The 26,141-nt window shown below is 36.0% G+C and overlaps 1 protein-coding gene across 1 annotated transcript in view; it reads left to right on the forward strand.

Moving 5' to 3' along the window:
* The window catches only part of Epha6 (EPH receptor A6), a 1,087,127-nt gene that overhangs the window by 687,628 nt on the left and 373,358 nt on the right, over positions 1–26,141 (forward strand). Inside the window, exon 6 of the mRNA XM_008841732.1 lies at positions 4,722–4,846. Coding sequence (XP_008839954.1) covers positions 4,722–4,846 — 125 coding nt within the window. The remainder of the gene's footprint in view (positions 1–4,721; positions 4,847–26,141) is intronic.

Raw genomic sequence — 26,141 nt, forward strand, 5'->3', positions numbered from 1 at the left:
ATATATTCGCCCCCCGCCCCCAGGCCTGGGAGTGGGTAAAGTCCTTGCCAGGGGAATGTGAAAATCCCAGTCCCAATCCCCAGTACCAGCATAAAGTCTGGCAATGTAATACTCATCTGTAATCCCAGCGTTTCTGAGATGAGATGGGAAGTTAAAGACAGAATACCTGGAGCTTACAGGCCAGCTGGCCTTGGATAAGCAGTAGCAAACTACAAAGATGCAAGCAAGGCAGAAGGACATGACCCACATCTAAATTTGTCCTCTGACCTCCACATGCACACTGTGGAGCCCATGTGCCCTCACTCACACAGGTAAACATACAGGTACACTCTGCACATGTATACAAACACAAAAACCCTCCCCCGTCCCAGCAACCATTGGTTGCCAATAGTTCCTCAGGAAGGGTTAGGATTTCTTACCCACGTTTCCATGTCTATGCTAGGATTTTGTCCAGACAGCTGAGCACTTACTCTTTTGGACTCACAGCAATGGCAACATCATGCACAAGACCCACATGAGCCCAACCCAGACGAAATCTCAGTATAGAACTCCAGTTAAGAAACTATTGGCAACCAATAGCCAATGGGAGGGAGAATCGATTTTCTTTAAGGGTGTGGCACTGGGTAGTTAACCAGGCTCCAGTGGATGGATCCACTTTGAGAAGCATTTAGGGAAAACAAATTTGTCTCAATAAGCCCTAACATATATCAAACATAAATGTATATAAAATCAGCCAGGGGGCATGAAGGGGAGGGTGCACATAAGGGAGGGGCCTAAATCAGATCAAAATATATTATATAAAATGTGAAAAAATTCAATAAAAAAGCAAAAATTAAGTATATAAAGTCAAAAAATTTGATTCTTTACCACTCTGATATATGAAAAATGATACCTCAGTTAACTTAATTTGACTGTATCTATTTATAAGTGACATTAAATTTCTACATCAAACAGTAATTTTTAAAAATAAGAACCTCAGAAAATGAAAAGTATTTGTCATAGACATGAAAAAGAATATGTCTATAAAATATACATTCTAATTAGGTATTGGAAGTTTAGCACAAGGTTTTTTAGATTGGGTTTGGATTGTTAAAATCATATTGCAAAAGAAAGTAAGATAAACATTCTGGAAATAAACCTTTCATGATAAATATTTCATTTTATAGAAATTTCAGACAGTGCAAGAGAAATAAACTTTTCTTTGATAAACATTCATTTAAGACCAAAGATTCATAAGTTGCATCATGTAAACTTTTATAAAGTAGTCAGATCATGCAAGAAGAATGAAAAGCCTACACATAATCTTGTAATCAGACAAATTGGTAGAAAAATGGATTTATGAAATAAAGGAGACAATTACATTAGATTTTTTTCATAAAATTCATGATGAAACCTAGTTTAAAGTAAAGTATCAGGGGATGGAGCGATAGCTCAGCAGTTAAGAGCACTGGTTGCTCTTGCAAAGGACCTGGGTTCAATTTCTAGAACCCACATGGTGGCTAAAAACTGTTGTAACTGCAGTTCCCAAAGGATCCAGCACTCTCTTCTGACATCCTTGGGCATTTCATGACATGGGTACACTTACATACATGAAGGCAATACACTCATAAAACAAAATTAACAAATGTATTTTTTATTATTTATTTAATAACCACATAATTGGTAGAAGCATTTCATTACAACAGCATTGACATATTCAATAACAGTTTCCAGAGCAAAGATGCATCTTTTTCAAAATTGTCTGTAATTTTTATATTCACAGTTGAACTACTATAGTTATACAATATTGTACTGTGTATAAACCCTAAAAGACATAAAATTGCATGAGGTTTTAACCTTTAAAAAAGTTCTCCATTTCATTTTAAAATATACTATATCATACAGAAAAACTCATTTTTAATGCAACTAACACATATGCTTGCACATACGTCTCTAGTCTCTATATATCTGATTATTACTAGTCATAGTTGGTTACTATCTGAGATCCTTGGCACCTGAGCATGGATATAAAGTTATCAGGTAGATTTGAATGGTAATTTTTTTCGCATCTACTAATTAGCATGAAGCAAATTTTTATGCTTCTTCCTCAAATATAACTCATTTTTAACTTTATTGATTTTTTTGTGTGTATTTCATAAAGAACATCCCAAACAATCTTAATCATCTATATATCGGAATCCCAAATGGCACCCTCCCATAACCTCTCCCACCACCAATGGAGCCCATATACTTTGTCATCCTTGTTACTGTCCACTGTGTTGTCAGTGCTCCCAGCCATGCCCCAGTGCTTGTCTATCCACTGAGTCTAGTCAGCCTATCTAGAGTTTCTTGTTTTAGGAAGATCAGCTCTTCCTCATCTGGCAGCAATCAGTTGCCAATATTCCTTTAGATAAAATTGGGGTCTGCTGTTCGTTTTCCCAGTTCTATGCTGGGTTACTATCTGAAAGTCTCTTGGGCCACCCTGGCCAATAACTCAAAGTATTTCATGTCTGGCATTGTTTCTTATTATGTAGCCTTTAGCTATACACATGGACTCTTAAAGAATTATACTGATCACTTTAATCTTTGGTGTTTAAGACCATACAGTTGGCCAAGATAAACCAATTTATTTTTACTCTTAAGATTGTTTGAGGATCTGTTCCTTGTGGGCCACATGGGCTTGGGAGGAGCCCCTGGCTTCTTTCTTTTACCAGTTCCATCTATGTGAAGATAAGTAAAGGTCCTGCTCGACTGTGGCTGGCTTCACTTGGAAGCTTAGGGAAATATTTCCTCTGTGTTGAGCCGCCTCTTTGTAGACTAGACACTGGTTCAAATACATCTGGTGGGGTCTCCATAGCTTCCTTGATCAAAAGAACAGGTGACTCACCACAGTTACAGGACACTGTGAGAGATGTTCCATAGTCCCCTGGAACTTAGTTGACCTTGGAGGGCAAATACAAAAACTGTCTTTTAAGTCCCTCTTACCAGATTAGTATAGGCCTCAAAGCATGGCTGTTAAACATCTAAGGTTAGTTCCACCAGTCTGGTACTTTTAATTACCATGTGCTATGTAGATAAAGCTTGGGCAAAGACCAAATGTTCTCAGATAAACCTTGACTAGATTTATATTATGTTCCTTGAGCTAGTTGTATGCATAATTTGTCAGTAGGTTGTGGGATTAATATGGTTCCCTCTGGGTTTTTTTTTTTTCAACTTTTATAAAAACTTTACTGAGAATTTCATACATGTATATAAGGTGTTTTGATCAAATCCATAAATCCATGCCCACTCCCTTCCCTCCAACATTCCCACCTCTGAAGAGGTAACCCTAAAATCTTTAAAGAATTAGACACAAGCTCCCAAATACTTTTGACATTTTTGGCCTTTGGAACACAGTGTTGCTAACAGGCCCAAGGATATTTTGACTTTTAGCCAAGAAACTGGCTACATTTCTTTGGGGTCTTTTTACCCTAACTGCCTAGCCAATTCCTACCTCCTATTCTTATCATGCCATCCTCTGAAGGGGTTGCCCAAATTGCCAATAGGGAATAGAGACGCAGACCGCTCTGGCTTCTTGCATGCTGAACAGGGACGCAAGGTGAGCCAATTGGAGTTCCCCTTCAGCGGGTCTACCTAAAAGGCTTCCAAATTGCATAACTCTTCTCTCTAAGGGGAAACGAAACTCCTTGAATCATGAATAGAAGTAAAGGAGAAGTAAAGGCAAGAGTAATTGCCATTACAAGTTCTAGACAGGGAACTAGAACTAAGTGAGAACAGGGCAATTTTTAAATGTTCATATGAGAGTCCATTGGAGTTTCTTGACAAGGGCTTCCAAAAGCAATCCTCTAATGTGTTCTTCCTCATTTTTTTTTTTTTTTTTTTTGGTCTTCCAAGGCTGGACTAGTTGGCTGGAATTCCAGGTCCTTTGAATAAGATGATGCTATACAGCAGCCCCTTCTGCATGAAATAACTACCATCACCATGACTTCGGCTGAGCCTGATGTCTAAACATAGTGACAATGGGGCTTGTTGACAGTTGTGCTCATTCATTAAAAGAGTGCCAAGCAGGGTCACTGGACCTTCACCTGAGTATCCCTCTGTTTTTTTTTTTTTTAAACTATCTAGGAATTATTTGTCTCTCTCATTTTCTAAACCTTCCACCATGGTTTCCCCAGTTGAAGTGCCCCCTTTTTCCCATTTCTCCCTTAATAATACCCTTCTCCTATGGTTCCATCTCCCTTGAACTCCTTCTTTCTCTTTATCCCCAAGGTTCCTTGTATAACCTCCCTCCCCCTCCCATTAAAATAGCCCCATTTTTATCCATATCTCCTTTATGTTTGTTGCTACTCTTTTTACAATAGCTAAGAGATGGAAGAAACCTATGTGTTCCCAATGGATGAGTAGATAATGAATATGTGGTTCATTTATATGATGGAATTCTACTCAGCAGTAATAAAATGTATATTTTTAAAAAAGTGTTCTTCTTTACAAGACCAAAGATGATGAGTTCTTACTCTTATTCTTGGAATCTGAGTATTTCCTACATTCCTTAACAGTGTTTCTAAATATTGGAATCCCATATTTGAATTGAAGAGAGTATTTTCTAAGCATATTTTATTGATCAGGCATCAGTAACTGGTGTTCTGTACCAAAAAATGTTGTATTTTTCTTTGTAGAGACAATGATAAAAGAGATAATAGAAAATTAATTGTGTTAATTAGTTCTTTTTTCTTTCCTTTCAGCACCTTCTCTGATAGGTATGGTAAGGAAAGACTGGGCATCGCAAAATAGCATTGCCCTATCATGGCAAGCACCTGCATTTTCCAATGGAGCCATTCTGGATTATGAGATCAAGTACTATGAGAAAGTAAGTCTTACTTTGATCATCCTAAAAAATAATCTGTATTTACATATACATGTGCCTATGTATTTATATTACATACTATTATATTGGTTTAGTTTAAAATCTGCTTTTCTTTAACTGAACCTTCTAATCACTGTTTCTTTTCATTACTTAATTTCATTAGTACATCTTGTTTTATGCCACATCAACAACAAAGAAATATTCACTTTCCCATTGAAGGTTTGTATTTTAACCTGCTGAAATAAACTTACCATAGATTCGTGGGAGAAAAGGCATACATTTATTAACAAACATGGTGTAGGAGCCATGCAACATGTAAAACTCAAAGAAATTCCAGATGGCCACCATGTAAATTCTTTCTTCATAACGCAAAGGGAAATGGTAGATAGAGGTAACCAGAAATATAGAAAGTTGTTTTTTTTTTTTAATAAATGAATTGATATGAAGAACAGAGCTTGGTCCCTGACAGAGTTTTTCTGAGTTACACAGGTTGACTTTTAGTCTCATCTTCCATGATATTAGTTCCTTGGTTAATGACATTTCCATAAAAGAATTGGAGATGACATGCTGCTCCTCTGCATGTCTAGCCTTTGGGGGATGAAGGATTTTTCAGAGAAAGACCTCCTGAATTTGCTGTTTCGCAGGTGCTGTGCTATACAATTCCAAGGTAGCATGTCCAAGCCCAAGGGAGAACATCAAAAATACAATTAAAATTCCTCTAAAGGAATACAGAGCAGGAGCAGAAATGGAACCCAACCTGTTTTTCTTTTTCATCTGAGAAAATGTAGATTACATCAAGGGAGTAATACCTCTTTTTTGTGGGCTAGCCTTTCAAATATCACAGGCCACAGAATGCTGTCAAAGACATGTATGTGTATGTGCCAGTGGTTGAAATGTGTCTTCATGTACTCAAAATGTCTGATACTTCAAAAATCAATACACACACACAAACACACACACACACACACACACACACACACGCCCATATTCAGAATCAAAATACTTCTGTCTTATAAAATTAGTATGTGCTATATTTCACACACAGAAAAATCACTAGTTCATTTTATATTCATTTGCACTTTACATGTTTAAGGTTAGACATAACCTGCAATATTTCTAAGTAAAGCTAAATCAAACAGCTCCAATAAAAGAGAAGCACATTCATCTAATTAAAAATTGAAAATCAGTGTGTGGTTCTAAAGGATAACAATTATAATGTCTATATGAGTTTTGGGTGTGCTTTATTAATGAGCTTTACTTCAGTGGTGGAAAAGATAATGTTATAAAGGTGCTTATTTTATGAAAAACAAAAAATGCTAATGACCCATAGATAATTGATTAAACTTGTAGTTGAAGTCAACGATTTTTAAGGCATGCTCATGCTCTGATTCTGTCTCTCATTATGTTTCTGGTTAGGAAAAAATACTCAATAAATCTCTTTGTGCAAAAGCCATATTTACAAAATGGAAATAAAGATACCAGTCTTTTTATTGGGTTGTAAGATTGATTATAAACAAACAAAGATGAAAGCAAGAAATCACTACTTTAGGAAGTCATTTAAGGAAGCACTGGGAAAATATTCTTAGCATGTTATGTGATATAGAATAATAGAACAAGAGCATGGATCTGGCCACAGACAAACAAAAGTAGTTTTCTTTGATGTGTAAATATGCACTATGTAAGCAAACAATCAAGCATATTAAAATACCAAAATCTTTCAAAGGAAATAAAAAATGACTGATATTTTACATATCTGTATCTATCGTATGAGTTCTCCTTTTGAGAAAATGATTTTATAAATAATATCTAGGAAAGCTTACAATAGAATTCATTATGATTATATTTTTTCATTAATGGAAAACTGTTGTTTAGTAAGAAAAACAAGATACACAAAAGCATAAATATCTCCCACATTAGACATGTAAATATTTTCTCATATGTGTGTATTTGTGTAGAATTACATATGTAAAAGGGTTATTAAGGAAGAAAAGCACACATGAGTCTGTTTTGTTATTTCTGTAACAACCCTGAAGGGCATTAGTGAAGGGAAGTCTTCACAGCAGCACAACTTCAGGCAGGGCACATGGTTGTGCATTTTACTTGGAAGGAGAAATGGCCAGAAGTGCAATTATATACTGATTCATGGGCTGTAGCCAATGGTTCAGCTGGATGGTTAGGGACTTGGAAGGAACATGACTGGAAAATTGGTGAGAAAGACATTTTGGGAAGAAGTATGTGGGTAGATCTCTCCAAAGGGGCAAAGAATGTGAACATACCTGTGTCTCATGTAAACGCTCATAAAAAGGTGGCTTCAACAGAAGATGAGTTCAATAGTCAAGTAGATTGGAGGACCCATTTAGAAGATAGTCAGCGTCTTTCTCCAACTAACCCTGTCACTGCTCAATAGACCCATGAACAAAGTGTCCATTGTAGCAGAAATGGAGGTTACGCATGAGCTCGACAGCATGGACTCCCACTCATGAAAGCTGACTTGGCTATGGCTGCTGCTGAGTGCCAGATCTGCCAAGAGCAGAGACCAACACTGAGCCCCCAATATGGCACTATTCCCCATGGTGACCAGCCGGAAACCTGGTGGCAGGTTGACTACATTGGACCACTTCGATCTTGGAAGGGACAGCACTATGTCCTTATAGGAACAGACACTTACTCTGCTTATGGATTTGCCTTTCCTGTACATAATGCTTCTGCCAAAACTATCACCCAGAGACTTACAGAATGTCTTATCCACCATCATGGTATTCTGCACAGCATCGCTTCTGACGAGGGAACTTACTTCACAGCCAAAGAAGTGTGACAGTGGGCTGATGGTCATGGAATCCACTGGTCTTACCATGTTCCCCACCATCCTGAAGCAGCTGGCTTGCTTGAGCAATGGAATGGCCTCTTAAAGACATAGTTAGAGCACCATTAGATGGCAATAACCTAGAGAGCTGGGGTAGGGTCCTCCAGAAGGCAATCTATGCTTTGAATCAGCATCCAATATATGGTACTGTTTCTCCTATAGCCAGGATTTATGGGTCCAGGAATCAAGGGGTAGAAGTGGGAATGATTACACTCATTATCACCCCTGGTGACCCACTAGGAAAATTTTTGCTTCCTGTACCCACAACTTTGTGCTCTGCTGGCTTAGAAGTTTTGGTTCCAAAGGAGAGAGTGCTTCTGCCAGGAGACACAACAAACATTCCATTGAACTGGAAGCTAACCCTTCCCCCTGGACACTTCGGGATTCTGATGCCCTTAAGTCAGCAGACTAAGAAAGGAATAACAGTATTAGGAGGGGTGATTGACCTAGACTACCAGGGGGAAATTGGACTTTTTCACCACAATGGAGGTAATGAAGATTATATCTGGAAGGCAGGAGATTCCTTAGGGCAACTTTTGGTGCTACCATGTCCTGTGATTAAGGTCAATGGGAAACTGCAACAACCCAATCCAGACAGGACAACAAATGGCCCAGACCCTTCAGGGGTGAAAGTATGGGTCACTCCTCCAGGGAAAGATCCAAGACCTGCAGAGGTGCTTGATGATAGTGGAGGAAATACAGAATGGGTAGTAGAGGAAGGTAGTTACAAACAACTTAGGCCATGTGACCAGTTGCAGAGATGCGATTTTAATTGTTATGAATGTTTATGGTATTTACTCCATACTTCTCGGTCTTTACCTAAAAAATATTGCAAAATTTCAAGTCACAAAAGACGAAATGTTCTATTCTATACCAAATTTAGCATTTTTAGGGTATTTTACGCTGCTGTACTAGAATATCTGAAGCCAGGTAATTTTCGTAGGAGAAAAATTGCTTACAGAAAATGGGAGATCCAAGATCTAAGTTCTCAGAATGTGGGAAGCAAGAACTTGACATAGCCATGGACATCCAACAATACTGCAGTGTCCTGAAGATGCCTGAGATCCCTTGTTTGTCATATTTCCATATAAAGTTTACCCTTCTCCTGGAATAGGATGGCAGTACTGGTGTCTCCTAAGTGCATTGGGGCCATTCTTCAATTTTCCTCATGAGTAGCCTCTGCCATCATTCTATCCACACTAATCCCATCAAAAGGTCATTGGCTTGGCTATATCCTTGGTTTCCTCTGCTGAAAATGCTTTTCATTCTTTACTACTTGACCAGGCTGAAAACCCTTCAAGTCCTTAAATTCTGTTTCCCTTTCCATTGTAAATTTACTTTTATATTATTTCTTTTTTTCTTGAGTTTAAAATATGTAGTTAAAAGAAGCTTCAAAGCTATCTAAAGCTTTATAGTTTAAATATTTCTTCCACCAGATACTCTAGTACATTCATTCTTAAATTCTACTTTCTGTATGCCTTGGGCATGAACATAATTCAGCCAAGTTCTTTGCAAGTTTATGATAAGAACTGCCTTTCCTTCAGTTTCCAACACCTCTTTCATTATAGAAACAACCACACTTTTGGAACAAAGTTTTCATCTTAGTTCATTTTGTGTTGCTGTATTAGACTATTAAAAACTAGATCAAGGGAGACACACACATACACACACACACACACACAGAGAGAGAGAGAGAGAGAGAGAGAGAGAGAGAGAGAGTTCTCTGGAGACTAGGAAGCCCATGATCAAGGCACCCGCAGGGTTTGTGTCTGTTGATAGCCTGGTCACTACTTCCAATATGGCACCTTGAATGCTGCATCCTCCAAAGAGGATAGCCTGTCCTTCACATGACTGAAGAATGAGAGGACAAAGAAAGGACAAGAGGGGACTGAATATACCCTTTTGTAAGAGTACTAATTTCACTCCCAAAGTGCATCTTTTATGGCATAGTCTTTTAACAGTCCTTCCTCTTAATTCCATTGCACTGGCAGTTAAAGTTATACATGAGTTTTCAAAAGAAGAAATGTATCAAGGAAACTGAGGCCCCCTCAGTGTTCTTTACTTTTGTTAATAAAAGAATGTAAGAACAGACCCAGACAGAATCTTGAGGACAATTTTATTAGGGTTTATAAAGAAAAACTGCAGGTCTGACAAAGTATGAGTTGTTGGAGGAGGGAGATGAGGAGGAGGAAGAGAGAAAGTCACGCCATTTTACTCAGGGGCATGGAATCTCAGGAAGTATATGACAAAAGGGAGGTAGCTTCAGAAAGAGTGAAAAAAGCTCAAAGTATCTGAGAAAGCATATTTAGGCTTTGTCCAGCATCTGGAAGAAAGAGATAGAAAAAGAAAAAGAATAAAAAAGAGAAAAAGTTACAATTTCTGAGTCAGAACTCATAAAGACAGACAGGCCCAAGAATTCCAGGAAGACTCAGGCTCCATAAGGACTTCACTAAGAGCAGTTTCCCGGAAGGAAAAGCACATCATCTCATTAAGGGGATGATTATTCCTCTCATTTAGCCCAGCATTAAGAGGATCTGCCTTCCTGGAGAGGTTCCTTAATCATGTGACTGACCACACTAACTAGATTAACTTTTATGATCTGGGTACCTTGGAATTTTAAGTCTAGTACTACTGTAACACAAACATCAAAACCATCCTTTCTTTTTCTTGCCTTTTCATTTTATCCCTCTGATCACATTATTAAATTTTCTCTCTGTCCCCCATTTTACTATCGTCCCTTTCCTCTTCTCACTTTTCTTGTTTTTATGCCCAAGGCAATCTTCTTTTTCTTGCTCGTGTGTTCTTTATTCTCTTCATGTGTTGGGCTGTCATAATTCAATACTGTAAACTGTGGATGTATAAATAATTAAAATGGAGACAGAAGTCCAGGATCCAGGTATTGAAAGATTTAGTATATAGTGAGGGCGTGCTTCCTGGTTTGTAGACAGGCATCTTTTCTCTGTGTCCTTGCATAAGCGAGGGGCAAAAGAGCTCTCTGGGATCCCTTTAATAAGGCACAAGTGTCATAAGACCTCCACCTGCATGACCTAATAACTTCCCTCAGGAATGCCATCCTATTATCATATTTTTACAGGTTTTTATTTTATCATAAACTATGTGGCATACATTAAAAATAATTCGTTTATCAAAATCAGCCTTAAAGTTATTTATAATATATGAATTTTGAATTTATTTTTGTCACCCAACCTGAATCAATAATGAACAGGGTTCCTTCCTTTCAATCACATCATAGCTTTAAGAAAAGGCTCTCTTTATTCAGAGCTCATTTATAAGAAATTGAGAAGCCATTCAGCCACTGTAAAATCACTTCTAACAATTAAAAAATGGAAGAATGAGTCATTTCTGTATCTTTCTCCTTTTACATACTTTCTCCTTTTACATATTCATAAGAAAGACTCATACTCAAATGTCCATCATCTGAGAGAATGTTCTGTTAATAAGGAGAATGGAACTCATGAGGGCAGAAATTTCTTTTGATTACTGTCATATCTCCACCACAGAGACAGGCACACATCTAATAATTAATAGGCAACAAATGATGATCAGTTGCATGCTAGGTTCTTAGAAATGTTTGCATTGAACAATTATTAATCTTAATCACAACCATTTGAGGTAAATATCACTACTTTTATCATTTTATATATGAAGAACCAATTCATCAAGAGATTGAATAACCTCATCAAAATTATAGCCAATAGTTGGCTGCTAAAGCTGGCCAGGGTATCTTGCACCACAAGAGAGTCTCAGAAGAGTCAGTGCTTTCTGCTGATGCTGATTTTGTAGCTTCCCTGAGGCCAAACACTTATTATTCTCTGTTGCCCTATCACATCCATAAAAATGGCAGCAATAAAAGATACCTTTCTCACCAGAGTGTCATACAGCTCCACTAATTACCAACTGGTAGCTCATCTTGAAAACATGAATCTGCCACAACAGTTCATTATTCTTACATTCAGTATTTAAAAACACTGACTGGAAAAACTTTTCCGTAAGGTACTCTTGTTAAATTTGACCACGGTCAGCAGGTTTTAGACTATGTTTAGGGAAGCTCATCATCATAAAGGAAACATTTCTCATACCCAGATGATCAATAATTATCTACATATGACATTTTAATAAAGTAACTAGCTGCTGTTCCATTTCATCCAAAGATTGTAGAAATAACTTTCTATGAGCTTTAATTAAAATATATATATAATAAATTTGTGACCCTGGAACAGTATTATGAAAAGGTGAGGATATTTGTTAAAAGATTTTCATTATGAAAGAGATACTTTTACCACCAGCCAGGGATGATTTAAAGTAGCTCTTTCACAAGGCTGGGGTTTTTGAGAGGTTGATATTCTTGAAGTTCAGGCCTTGGGGTCTGTTACTGAAGCCACATGCTGCCCACTATCACAGTTCTCACAGTTCTTTCTTCACTCCTTCCTACTTATTTTACTTTCTCTAGATAGATTTTGCATTAGTGATCTCTGAATAAATATAACACTTCATTTTTCTAATAATATATAATCAGTGCATATCTTTGGTTTTTTAAAAATAATAAAGCAGCTATTAAACTAATAATTAGTATTAAAGATGCTTTATAAATGATGTGTATTTGCTATTTTCTGTATTTATTTTCTTATATTTCTTCACTTAGGTGAATTACTCTTAATTTCTAGGAATGCTACTGTTACCTCCATTTCTCTACAGCCTCGTTCTCCTATAGCTATCTAATCTATAAATTTTGTAAACCTTAATTTAAACTTGAATTTAAATATAAGTGTGATTATTATACAAAGATCTATGAAAAACATGACTATAGAAAGAAAATGGAAGCAAGGGAATCTAGTGTACAAACTGGGAGATTCCATACCCAGTTCCCAAGTTTTTAGCAAACATCACACTCTCTGAGGAGCCCTGCCTGGTTTAGTGATCCAGGGAGCAGACATTCTCATGGCAGTAACACTGGGACTAGTGCCAGCATCAGCAGCCTCTGTGTGACATGAACATAGCAAAACAGAAATTACAATGCACCATTTCATCAAGGCTAAAGACTGCGCACACCAAATAATACAAATGCCAAGAAGTTGCTCTAGTTGTAAAATGCCCCTTATGTCAGAAAGTTGTATTATTTGTGGTTTGAAGAACCTTTTTTTGGGGGGGGGGTGTTTTTGAGACAGTGTCTCCCTGTAGCCCCAGCTGTCCTGTAACTCACTATGTAGACCAGGCTACCCTTAAACTCACAGAGATCCTCCTGCCTCTGCCTGGAATTAAAGGCATGCGCCACCACGCCCGGCAGAACCTTTTATTTTTCTTTTCTTTTTGATCTTTTTGAGAGAGTGTCTCTCTGTAACACCAGCTGGGCTAAAACTCACTATGTAGACCAGGCTGGTCTTGAACTCACAGAGATAGGCCTGCCTCTGCCTGTCGAGTGCTGGGATCAAAGGCGTGTGCCAACATGCCTGGCAGAACGAACTTTTTGAAAATAATGTATAATCTAGATTTAGTTGTTTAAAGACTTGATGCTTACAAAAAAGGAAAAACAAAGCCGGCTAAAGTAAGCATTCTAAATAAGTTCCACTAAACATTTTAAAGTATATTTTAGGAGAAATTGATTCTCTTTTCTTTCCAATGCTATGCTTATGGCTGTGGCTTCAATAACAAAGGACGGAAAGTATTACAGGTATTTCTCAAATGTCCTGAAGTCTTAGTATACCTCTAACCAGACTGATATCTAAATTTATAGTCAAAAATACAGTTTATAAACATAAGCATCCAGATGTCATGTTCAGCTTTCCTACAACAAAATAAAAGAAATAATAAACATTTGCTACAGCTGGGAGGGCCCAGGACTCTGGCAGAAGCCCATAATCACCAAAATAGCAAACCTAGCTTTATGTATAGTTGGTTGGTTAACTAAATACTCTTCTGTAACCTTGCTGTATTTTATAATCATTTGAAATGTTAATACATGGGAAATTGGGACCGATGTCTTAGTGGTCTTAGTGTCATCAATAAAAAAATTTAAAAGCGGACTCAAATGGAAGCTTGAAGAAAGTTTTATCAGCATTTAAAGAAAAAAAACCCAGGGTAGGCAAGCTGTAAATCTCAACAGCTTCCAGAAGGAGGCAAATGGGGGAGACAAGGACAAAGACTCTTTTGGTTAAGACAGGAGGGAGGACTCGCAGCCAAGTGGTGAGGAGGGGCTCTTGAGAGGAAAAGTAAAGATACCCAAAATGTAGGGACACCCAAAGCATTGGGGAAAGCATGCTTAGAAAAGAGATAGAGAAAAGAAGAGGTTATGCTTTTCTGAGAATTAAGGAAAGCAGGTTAACTTAGAAAGCTGCCGCACTAAAGGCTGGGGTTTGGGAAGGAAAATACATTACCTCAGAAAGATTTAATTATTCTGTCTCTCTCTCTCTTTAGCATGGCTTAAAGTAAGAACCCTTCCTACAGGTAGTCCCTTAGCCAGGTGATTTACCTGGCTGATCTGGAATGTTAGGTCTCTACCTGGGCCAGGGGTTCTATTCCCTTAACTAGATATTTTCTCCTAAGGGGTCTATTTTTGCTACTGTACCTATGCTACATTTTAATTTAATTTCACATGCTAAAGTCATAATCAGTTTCTTCCACGTTTCTAGACATATGTTTTGCAAATTGCTTCCTCATCACATCCTCTGATTGTGCCTTTTCTTTTAATGACATTAGAATAAAACAAGTTTTCCAGTTCTGAAATTCCTTGAGTGCGGAACTTTATTATTTTGTATTATGCACTGTTTTGCTATGCGAGGTGATGGGAAAAAACATTAAGGAAGAATTCCAAAACTGTTACTTCTAAAAAAAATTTTTAAGTGAAATTACAAATAATTAGGTCAAAAATAGGGATAAAAGATAAATACAATTTCCTCAGCAATCTGAAAATCTATTTTTGCCACAAAGTTATAAGAAAAAAAAATGAGACTATCTAAAATTAATTTAAATTTCTACTTATACTTAAACATTGCTTTTATATTAAAGAAAGCAATGTAATAACACATAGAGTTTGAATAATAGATATTTGAGGACTTCTTTACATGATACAGAATTCAGTCAAATGGGTTTAATGAGAGTCACTAACATGTAATCTGCCAAACATTTGTAGGAACATAAACCAATGACTCCACCATGATGTCATTGACTCTGAAGATAATTTAACATAAATATGTGATGGCATTCTAATTTGAAATCAGTAATTGATTTATTAAAACATAAATTTGTAACAATTAAAAACTATAAAATAGCTCACATTTCAAAAAGACAAAAATAGTCTCACAAATTAGATGTAATTAAATTTATAATAGGATAACCATAAACATGAAAATACCTGTATTATTATTATTGAACTTTACAACTATACATTAACTATACTGATAACAATAAACTGTAGTTTGGTTTGATTCAGGATTTCTACTCTTTTGTTTCAATTTTTATCTAGGAGGATAGATTGTGAGATTATCCTTATTTTGGGATAATTCTTGAATCGAAAACACAAGAACCTTCTTTGAATTATAAAATCAAAAATACTTGTAACTAATCATGTGTGTGTGTATGTGTGTATGTGTGTGTGTGTATGTGTGTGTGTGTGTGTGTGTGTGTGTGTGTAAGCTAAAGCCACAATAATAGGAGCTTCAGTGGTAGCTGGACAACAGTACAGATATTCTGAATGCCAACCCAATATTCTTCAAATATTCTACCAACAATTGAACAATATGATATCATAGGGTACTTCTATAGGAAAAATGCTGACTACTAACCTCATCTATAAATTAACTTTATTTTCCAATTGTTGCATAATCAACTGCCAAAGAACTTGACAGATTAGACAGTATCTATGTTCTGTCGCACAGAATACCTGAGGATCTAGGACCCATGACCAGCTGAGACAGATGAGTCTGACTAAAGGTCCACTGGGCTGCCGTCACATGAAGGCTCAGATGCTGAAGATCTTTTCTCAAGCTCAGTCATGTGACTGTCAGTGGGAATCCTGATGGATTCACATGGATCTGATAACATTTGAGAGGATATGTCCAAGAGATAATGGCAACAGAAGAAACTCACACCTTTGGTTATAATTTGGCTCTAAAGATTTATGTTCCTTTGTCACTTGCAAGACCTTAATATATTTTAATAATTAAGGTAAACTGAATCCTTTGAAAGCAAAATATCTTAATTTTACACAAGGTTAAAGCCAATTTTATAAACAATAGAAGTTTGTTCTCTCTACTGAATTACCCACAGATAATAAACATACATGGGAGGATAGTTAATATTTTATAAACAATAAAAATTCAATTTATAAAATAAATCCCTCAGCATGATTATGTAAACACAATAGTGTCTTCTCAGGCTCATATAAAAATGATATATTTGACATTTTCCCAAATCAATACTGGTTATAGCATCAAAAACAAAAAAGTAATTTGTAGCCCACTTGCATAAGGAGAGATAGGTATATTAATATGTCAACAGAGAGTACGAAAAAAAATACAGCCAAAGAAACATACCAAGAATCTGTACATGTATGTATCTAAGACCAGAGCCAGAGATATATTTAGATATTTAAATTTGTTCTTGATACTTAGAAAAATGCATGTATGCCTGGAAAAGAACACTAAAAAGGAATTATCATGTCGTAAGAAATTCTGGACTGGATTTGTATTATCCAACATACTCAAATATATACCTTAATAAAAACAAACTATACATTGAGCCCCATCTTCCCATTTCAACCAGTTTTCTGAATTTAGTGATATTTAGTTCATCTTTTCTTTATTTTTTAATAAGCACATGACTTTATAAAAAAATTTTTCTTTAGAAAATGCCCTACTTTCATAGTTTAGAGTGGTATTTAACATCTTCAAAAAATCCATCAGATCTTCAAACTTTTAGGAAAAAATGATTACTATGAACATGCTCTGGGAACCAGACTAGTACAGAAAAGTATTCAAACCCTTTCCTGCATAGTACATGGACTGTAGGAAGCCCATTTCTCTGCTCTGCTGTTATTATACTGTTATTATCTTCATTCCTCTGGGGAAGAATTAAATAAATCAGATTCTCAAAAGAGGAGAAAAAAAAAAACTAAAAACAACCTATTTCTACTTCCTCAAGTAAGTAGAAATAATTATGAAGCTTCTTTGGCCAAATATAATTTTTGCACTGAAAAGTGAAGTAAGGTCCCTTGCAACAGCCATTATTAATGATGCTGATATAATTACTATTTGAAAAAAGGAAATCTGCCCAGAAAAATAAATTATAAACCACCAAATGATCCTTGGACTTCTAGAGAAGTTCTATGCCTATTGTGTCTCTTATGACCTCTCCATTAAGAGACTGGATATGCTCCTAATGGTTGCCTTCAATTATTTAAAGGGGATCTTTAAGTTTTTGTATTTTGTTTTAAAATGTTGTAGAAAACATTTTCCTGATTATCTTTCATACAAAACTGAAGGGCCACTCAGGAAAACAGAGTAACCTAGGTGGCATTTCTCAGACATAATAACAAAGTCCTCTACCCTGAATGTCATTTGTCACAGAAACAAAGTATGATGACGTTTCCACCACCGAAAAAAATTATACGGAAAATAATGATTTAAAAAGTCATTAAGAGTGGGGCTGGAGAAATGGCTCAGCGGCTAAGAGTACTGACTGCTCTTGCAGAGGACCCAAGTTTGATTCCCAGCACCTACATGGCGGCTATGAACCATCCTTAACTCTAGTTCCAGGGGAATCCAAAGCCCTCCTCTGACCTCTGCAGCATTGCATGACATGGGTGCACTCACGTACATACAAGCAATACACTCATACACATGAAATATTTTTTTTTTAAAAAATTCATTAATGGTTCTTATCGCCAATGGAAACCAAACAGTTCAAGCAACTGTATCCGTCAAACACCTTTGTTTTTACATCACTACATTCTGCTCTCTTCATACTACTTTCTTAATGTCAGTTGATGAGGATCCTATTATAATCATCCAATATTAATTAGTTTCTAGATGTCAAATGTTGTTGAATCATTCTGTCTTGTCCTTTGATGCCTTCACATTAGTAAAATATTCTAAAAATAGGTATAACTGAGGCAAAGCATAAAACGCAGACAAAATTCATGAAATGGCACAAAATATATCAGTGCTATCCATGTTCAGGTTAGGATATGAATTTGTGAAAGGACAGAAATTAACTTAAACTGGCCTTGTATGATGGCCACCAACTTCCCCATACATAGTCTTTGATTTAAACAATCATATCAGGTTTATGACAAAGTCCATTGACAGAAAATGTTTTCTTGATTTTATTAGAATTTGTTAAGGAGTTTGTCAGTGAACCAGATGAAATATGGGATTTGCAGGGAATTTTTATTTAAACCATTTATTTGTAGCACATCATAAAATGAACATTTAGAATCACACCCATGTAAACAGTCTTATTTTTGTCCCTTTGTTAAATTAGATGATCCAAAGTGCCTAAAACACATTATATAAGTCCTTGAAAAAGATTACTGTTATGGATTGAATTTCAAGTATACACCTGTATTCTGCCTTCATAAATATTACATGAAGTTATTTTCTCCTGATTTATTCAATAGTCATTATTTTAAAGCATTCCAATTTTCCAATTCAAGTTTTGAGTGAGGAAAAATGTAATTTTCTAATTCTGGTGTTATTGAGCTTGCTGTCAAAAAAAAATAAAAGTAGGTTCCCGATTTCAGTTATGGCTCTGAGATTTTAAAGTCATTTTTTGTCCTAGTACTGATATCAAAGAAATAAAGAAAATTGAAACACATACTTATTTTCATTATTATAATGAACAACATAGGTATTCACGTTGTGTCTTGGCAGAGAAAGAAAAATATAGAAATGGAAAGTGACTAGAAACTGAAATGGTTTTTGTGCCAGCTTTGGAGATGCACACCCTTGCTCACTATCATACAACAGATCCAGAATTCTTCCCGACATGCCATACTGTCCCTTGAAAATTAAATCTAAGACTCATTTGCAATCTAAAGTTCTATTAGAATTCAGAGTGAAATGACTTTCTTTAATAAAAAATTCTCTGTGGATTAAACTTTAAATAATTAAAGAGATGAAACGTTTTCATTTTGGGCTTAGATACCAACCCAGGATAGTGAGATCTTTAATATGAACAATTGTAGCAAAACACAAGAAGGGCATTTCAGGCAAAGGGAAGACAAGTGTGAAAACCCAATGTGAAAAGAACTTGAAAGTTCAAGAGAAAGGATATACATAGTAGCTTGAGTCTAGCCCAGAAGGGGGTAAGGAGGGGGTTGACACAGTGGGATGAAGAAAAGGAACTATACCATTCCTTCCTTTCTCATGTCATTTAAATATGTGTGCCTGTGTAAATACATAGTGTTTCAGCAATGTGAATTTATATTAAGGTTGGAATTAAAATTTTAAAGTATTGTTAAATAAACTTACAAGATAATTGATTTCTTAAGAGGCTGGAGAGATGACTCTGCAGTTAAGAGCACTGGCTGCTCTTGCAGAGGACCTGGGTTCAAACCCAATACCCACATGGTGGTAAACCATTGTCCAGTAACTCCAGTTCCAGGGGATCTAGTTCCTTCTTCTGGTCCTGTGAGCATTGCACAACACAGGTGCACTACACACATGCAGACACTCATACACATAAAATAGAATTATATATATATAATTGATTTGTTAAAAATTTCTTGTCTTTCAGGATTGTGAAAAATCTTCATATTTTCACTAACACTATTTGATTTTATTTCACTAATGCCATAGATGTAAGTTATATTTACCCAGTTTATCATGCTGGAGAATTATTTACTTTAATCTCTTATTCAGTTATTCAGTTATTTTGTTGTTTGGGATCTTTACATCTAGATAGGGATTTATAAATATATTCATTTAGGAACTTGAGATGGCTCAGTGGTTAATATTGCCTATTGTTGTTGTTGTAGAGGACCCATATTTGGTTTCCAGCACTCACGTCAGGTGCTTTTACCCACCTGTAACTCTAGCTCCAGAGAGATACACTACCTCTGGCCTGCACAGGTAATTTCATTCAACAGCACACACAGTCACAACATTCACATAATTTAAAATAAAATTTAAAAAGGAATAAAATATATTCCTTTAAAATTATAACCACATCACATTCAAAGAAGCCCAAGCACAGGAAAAAAATATGTGGGTAGATGCAAATAGTCTGCAGTAGATTTATGTTAAACTTTCATACACAAAACAACTATGTGTGGAATGTTTAAAAATTATGTGTAATCATTGAAGTGACAAAGGCTATTAAAATATTTGAGTCAATGGATCTTCTGAAATGAAAGGTCATTTTGCATATATAAAAATAAATATATATATACTTATACATGTGTATATTTATCAAGCAAATATTTGGGAAATGCCGATAAAAGGAGAAATTATGTAAGCTTGGATATGAATCTGAAAATCATAGCCAGAATTCAGTACCGAGTGTCAAGTGAAGGAAAACATAAAAAGAAATAAAAAGTTGTGGAACACAGAACAGTGGAATTTCACTATAACACAGCATTTCATCCGAGAAAGCAGAAATAGGAAGAACAAGGTACCTACAATACCTGTATGAGTAGTGGTTATAAATTTTCTGCAAGCGATGAATCCATAAGCCTGACACATCCAAAATGAATTCAACATAAAAAAATTTATATTAGACTTGTGGAAAACAAGGGAAATACAGAAAGAAGGCTAGGTTTAAAATTAGTGAGACAACTGGCAGAGACCACTGGCAAATGACAGACGTAAAACAGGTTTCTTAGCAGAAGACAAAACAGGCAACTGAAAAATATCACCTTCAAATTTTTTGATAGAAAACATTCATCAGCCTAGAAAGATCTATGCCACAATATTTTTCGAGAACAAGGATAAAATAAAGATGTTTAGAGAAAAAGTAAAACAGAGAATTTGTCACCAGAAGACCTATCACAGAAGAATGGGATTCAGTATGAAGAAAATAATTCCAAAAACATAGAATAAGAAATAAGAAGCAAATAAAACAGTGAAGAAGTATATACATCTAAATTTTAAAACCCTCATTTAAAATATTTTTTAAAAGAAAATCTCCAAGAAATGGATAAAAAGACCATATATCATATCATAGCTTGGAAGAGTGTCTTCAAAAGTCCACATGTAAAGCTTTAGTCCCAGGTATTAGAGTTGAGAGGTACTGTGGATCTTTAAACAGTAAAACCTAGTGGGAGGTTCTTAGACAATTCAGCATGTGTCCCACAACAATGTTCTAGGATCCTAGTCAGTGCTCTCATCCATTTCATGGCTCGCTCTGTGAACATTTCTTCTCACATGCTAGATGTAATGTGCCTTAACCAATGAGGTCACTTAATCACATTTGAATCTCCAGAAATGTGATCTAAAGTAAACCCCGCTTTACTTCATAAATAGCTTGTCAGGTATTTCAGAATACTGTCAGAGAGCTAGTACTCATTAGTAGGGAGAAATTATAATGGAAATAAACGTTCTTTTAATTGAATGAATTGTGTGATGGATGTGACATTGGGTGGGATAACCAGCTCCAGTGGATGGACAAAAGGGCATTTAGGAACACAACACTGACTTGATAGGCCTGAATATATAACAGAGTATGTGAAATCAGGCAGGAGGAGGTCTACATATTATCAAAATATGCTGTAGGAAGTTTGTAAACTTCAATAAAAATCTAAAAAGCAGAAAAAGAGAACAAAAAAGAAGCAGCCAAGGCAACCCACGTAAATCTCTGTCAACTTCTATAAGAAAAGGCTGTAAGTCACTGATGATGAAAGGATAAGGGAATGCCAGGACAACCACAGTGACATTGTACATAAACTAGATTTCAAACGTTAAAAAATCTGACTTTCTGAAAATTGGACATATGAAGCAATTAAGAACTTTTGCTACAATGACTGAAAATTGGGAAATAATTTGGGAAAATAATATCATCAATTTATGTCTGTTCATAGCCAATCAACCAGTAAGTTCCTTGGTAAATATGATGCCTAATTATTTTTCTTGTGTTCAAGCAAATATACTACATTGTTCAGAAAAGCACTGCTTAGAAGAAAAAAAATTCAAGTATTTGTCATCAAAGGAGTAAATAAATCACAGTATATTAAAATATGAATAATGCATATTAGTGAAATAAAAGAACAATAGGAAATGCCACACAATGATAAACCTTAGGACATAATGAAGTCCCTGAAGACTACATGCAGTAGAACAGTATTTATAGAAAGCTTAAATACATACAAAGTAAGTATGTATTATTTATGGGCCCATACAGATGTGATAACACTTGTTTATTTAAGCAAGGACCATATAAATACAAAATACAGTATTGTAAGTACTTCTGTGAAATGAGTAGAAAATGGGACACAACACAGAAATAAACCCAGGTTAATGGTGCCAGGAGCCTGCAGTGTTCAGAAACACGATCCCTCATAACTATCTTAATGACCCTCAAAGTGAGTACTGTAGAGCTAGGCTTCTTAGGTCTTTGCCATTGCAGAGTTATACACATCAAATCAATTTGATAGTTCAATCAGTATATATCTGTCCATATCTAAACTTTCAAAAATCACCTGGACATATTTAAATGATCATGGGAAACCTGTAGTCATGCTACCTATTTAAGTTTATCCAACTTTGTGTTTTCCAAATGTATCTATCTGACTGAGGTGGCAGACATAGGAATGATCTTTATGCAAACAGAACCTGCTGGAAAGGGGGTTTCCAGACACTGCAAATTTGGGATCCGTAATTATTATTCACCTGAAAGACCCTCTCTGCCAATCCCCTGTGGCCGGAAATGGGCCTTTCTGCAAGAATACAGAACTCATCTATGGGGTTGTTTCTGGGGTTCCCAGAGGCTGGGCCAGACTTTCTCAGAGCTGCTCCACACAGGCCTCTCAGCCCAACCCTGCTTCCTTACAGGTATCAGAGTGCACTGTGGGCCCCAGGTTTGGTGGGTCCACCTCCACGCTCAGGACTCAGGAGAGAGAAGCTGCAACCGTGGTCTGTAGTGAGTTCCAGGCCAGCTGAGGGTACGGAGAGACCCCCGTCTTCAAACAACAAACAAGCAAACACAAGAAGTGCAGTACGGTCTGAAAGCTTCTTGCCTGCCCCTTATCTCTTGGTCCTTTGACTAGCATAGGTGTTTCACTGCACACATACCTTCACTTCCCACAGTGTTTTTGATTCTGTTTCCCCCCAAACCCCAACACAAATAACCATAAAATGTTCTTAGAGTTTGTTACCTGTCCCTTAGAAATACTGCTCCACGGAAAACTCCTTTGAAAATGCTACTTTAATCCAAACTATATTGGTGGCAAGTGAAAAAAATTATAAAAACATAAATATATTTTTGTCTCCACACTTTTATTATCAGAAGCTATCATTTTAAAATTGTGCATGTCCCTTTCCCTCTGAATCCTTTGTTTTTACTTTCATAATGAAGATTATAAAAAGTAATTTTCAACCCTGAAATAAATCTCTCTCATACTGGTTTTTTGCTAAATAACTTTACTATTCTAATAAATTTATTTACGAGAGGTAGGAATTTAAAACAAGTCTAAGGAAGAAAAATATAAATATAGATATATGTTCTGGCTTTATTCATTTTAAATATTTACATAGGTGTATCTAAATCAAACTAAAACATCAAGTGTAGGATTTTTATCCAAACTGATGGAACACTGATAAAATAATGTTAATTGGCTTGACATTACTATAGTGAAATGCTTGAGTCATTAATTTATGAAGTAAAAAGTTTTTCTAGCTTATAATTCTGAAGGATACAGTCCAGGACAGGGCAACCCCAGAGCTTTTGGTTTCTGGTAAGGATGACAGATGGTAATGGCAAGGTACGTGTGCTAGAGCAAGCTGCTCACATGATTCAGGGAGAGAGAGAGAGAGAGAGAGAGAGAGAGAGAGAGAGAGAGAGGAGAGAGAGAGAGAGAAGAAGAGAGAGATAATAATCTCTTTTGACAGTATGTTTCAAATACCTTAAAGACCTTCCAGTATGCCTCACCAACTAGAAGCTCTATTATGTCTTCCACTACTACCAACCAGGCTTTTAAGTTTAGGGATCCAAGCCATTATATATGAACATTTGGGGGATGCTGGTCCTAACCAAAGAAGCATATTATTCTATTCCTTATAAATAAACATAACCAGAAATATTTTATACAGCCTCACTCATTACATTTAAAAGGAACATTTAAACTTTTTATTTTATTTATTATTTTTATTTTATGTGTATGCATGTATTGCCTGCATGTAGGTAAGTGCACCCGTGTCATGCAATGCCTGTGGAGGTCAGAAGATTAAATGAATTGATAAAGGCTGGGGTGATGACTCAGTTCATAAAATGTTTGCTATGCAATCATGAGGCCTTCCTTCCCCAGAACCACACTGTTGGAAAACGCAAGTGTTACATAGTATAGCATTGTTGTAATCAACCTTAAATCCCGGGATTTGCAAAATAAATAATGATTCATTTTCAAGTACTTATTATGACTAGAATACATTCAGCTTTAAAATTATGTTTTGAATTTTATTAAGAATAATTAAATAATTCTTTGGATGGGCATACTAATACTAAGAAAACTAAATTCATTTCTTTAATGAGATAAAGTTTAGATGAATCTCTGTCTTCATAAAGCATTCATATATGATACTCTTTAAAATCCATTTGTCTTAATGGTTTGGAAAATGCCCTTTCTAGGTGCTTGTATAAGAGAGACCGAGTTAACATCCTATTATTATGTACTCCGTACTGAGCTGTTAATAGCTTTATAGTCTTTCAAAGAATACACCTGCTGCTCATAAAAACATTTATGTTGCTAAAGAATTTGGCTGCATTTTAATATCATGTATTTGTAGTGACCTTGTAGAATGCATGCTGATCTGAATTTTTAGGGAAAAGAAAAACAAGAATAAAAATGGCTATCCATTTCTTAGACCTATAAATGGAAAATTACAAAATTACTTGGTTACTATGAGTTCTAGTATTTTAAAGTTGTTTTTTAATCATCTTGATGATTATTTTACACTATTTTATTTCATTTTCATTCTTAAAATTTTGTCCTAGTTTATCAATGTTAAAAATTAATTTTCATACATATATATTTTAGTTAGAAACTAGGGATGTAAGAAACTAGAGACATAAGCACCATCAAAAATACCAATATTTCTGTAGGAAAAAAATAAGAATTGGAAATAATTTTAATTTTCCTTAAACTTTTAGTAATAGAAACTCATAGTCTATAATAAAAATATGTATAAAAGTTTAGCTAAAGAAATATTCTTCAATTTTGCACAGTTGAGTGCAATATAATTTGGTTTTGACTATGTTTCAGTTGGTAAAGGCGGATTGTTTCCAGAACCTGTATTTGGTCTTTCCATGTCACACAAGGACATTTAAAGAAAGCAGTCAAAGCAATCATTGTTTCTTATGTCCCTCAATTCTTGTGATTTTGTAGATAAACTACAGCAGGTGAATGGACTAAATATTTCTCTCCCATGTAATTTAGCTATCCCTGAAAGTGGATAGCTACTATAATTCCTATTATTCATAACTCCTTGGTAATTTCCTATTTAGTGAACTATACGTGATATTTTTATCTTAACATACTTAACCATATATTTTTAATTTTTTATTTTTATTTTCTGTGCATGAGTGTATTGCCTGCATGTTTGTGAGTGCACCGGTGTCATGCAATGCCTGTGGAGGTGAGAAGAGGGCTTCGGATTCCCCTGGAACTGGAGTTAAGGACGGTTTGTAACCACCGTGTGGGTGCTGAGAATTGAACCCGGGTCCTCTGCAAGAGCAGTCAGTGCTCTTAACTGTTGAGCCATCTCTCTAGCCCCTAATTGTATATATATTTTTGGTCTTTTTTGAGACAGGGTCTGCCTGTAGCCCCAGCTGTCCTGGAACTCACTATATAGACCAGGCCCGCCTTGAACTCACAGAGATCCACCAGCCTCTGCCTCTCAAGTGCTGGGATTAATGGCATGCGCCACCATGCCTGCCCTAATCATACATTTTCAAAGCGAAGGTGGTGGTACATGTCTGTAATCTCAGTACTCAGGAGACTAAAACAGGGGGATAAGTTTGAAACCAGTTACGCTACATAGAAAGACCATTCTAGGGGCTGGAGAGATGGCTCAGCAGTTAAGAACACTGTTCTTGCAGAAGATCTGGGTGTGAATCCCAGCACCCACATCAAGGCAGCTAAGAACTGTCCATTATTCCAGTTCCAGGGGATCCAACAGTCTTTTCTGTTCTCTGTGGGCATTGCACAACACCGGGTACACTTACCTACATGCAGGCAATACACACATACACATAAAATAAAAATAATAA

Source organism: Nannospalax galili, unplaced genomic scaffold (genome assembly GCF_000622305.1).
Source record: "Nannospalax galili isolate Female #2095 unplaced genomic scaffold, S.galili_v1.0 scaffold821, whole genome shotgun sequence".
NCBI lineage: Eukaryota > Metazoa > Chordata > Mammalia > Rodentia > Spalacidae > Nannospalax > Nannospalax galili.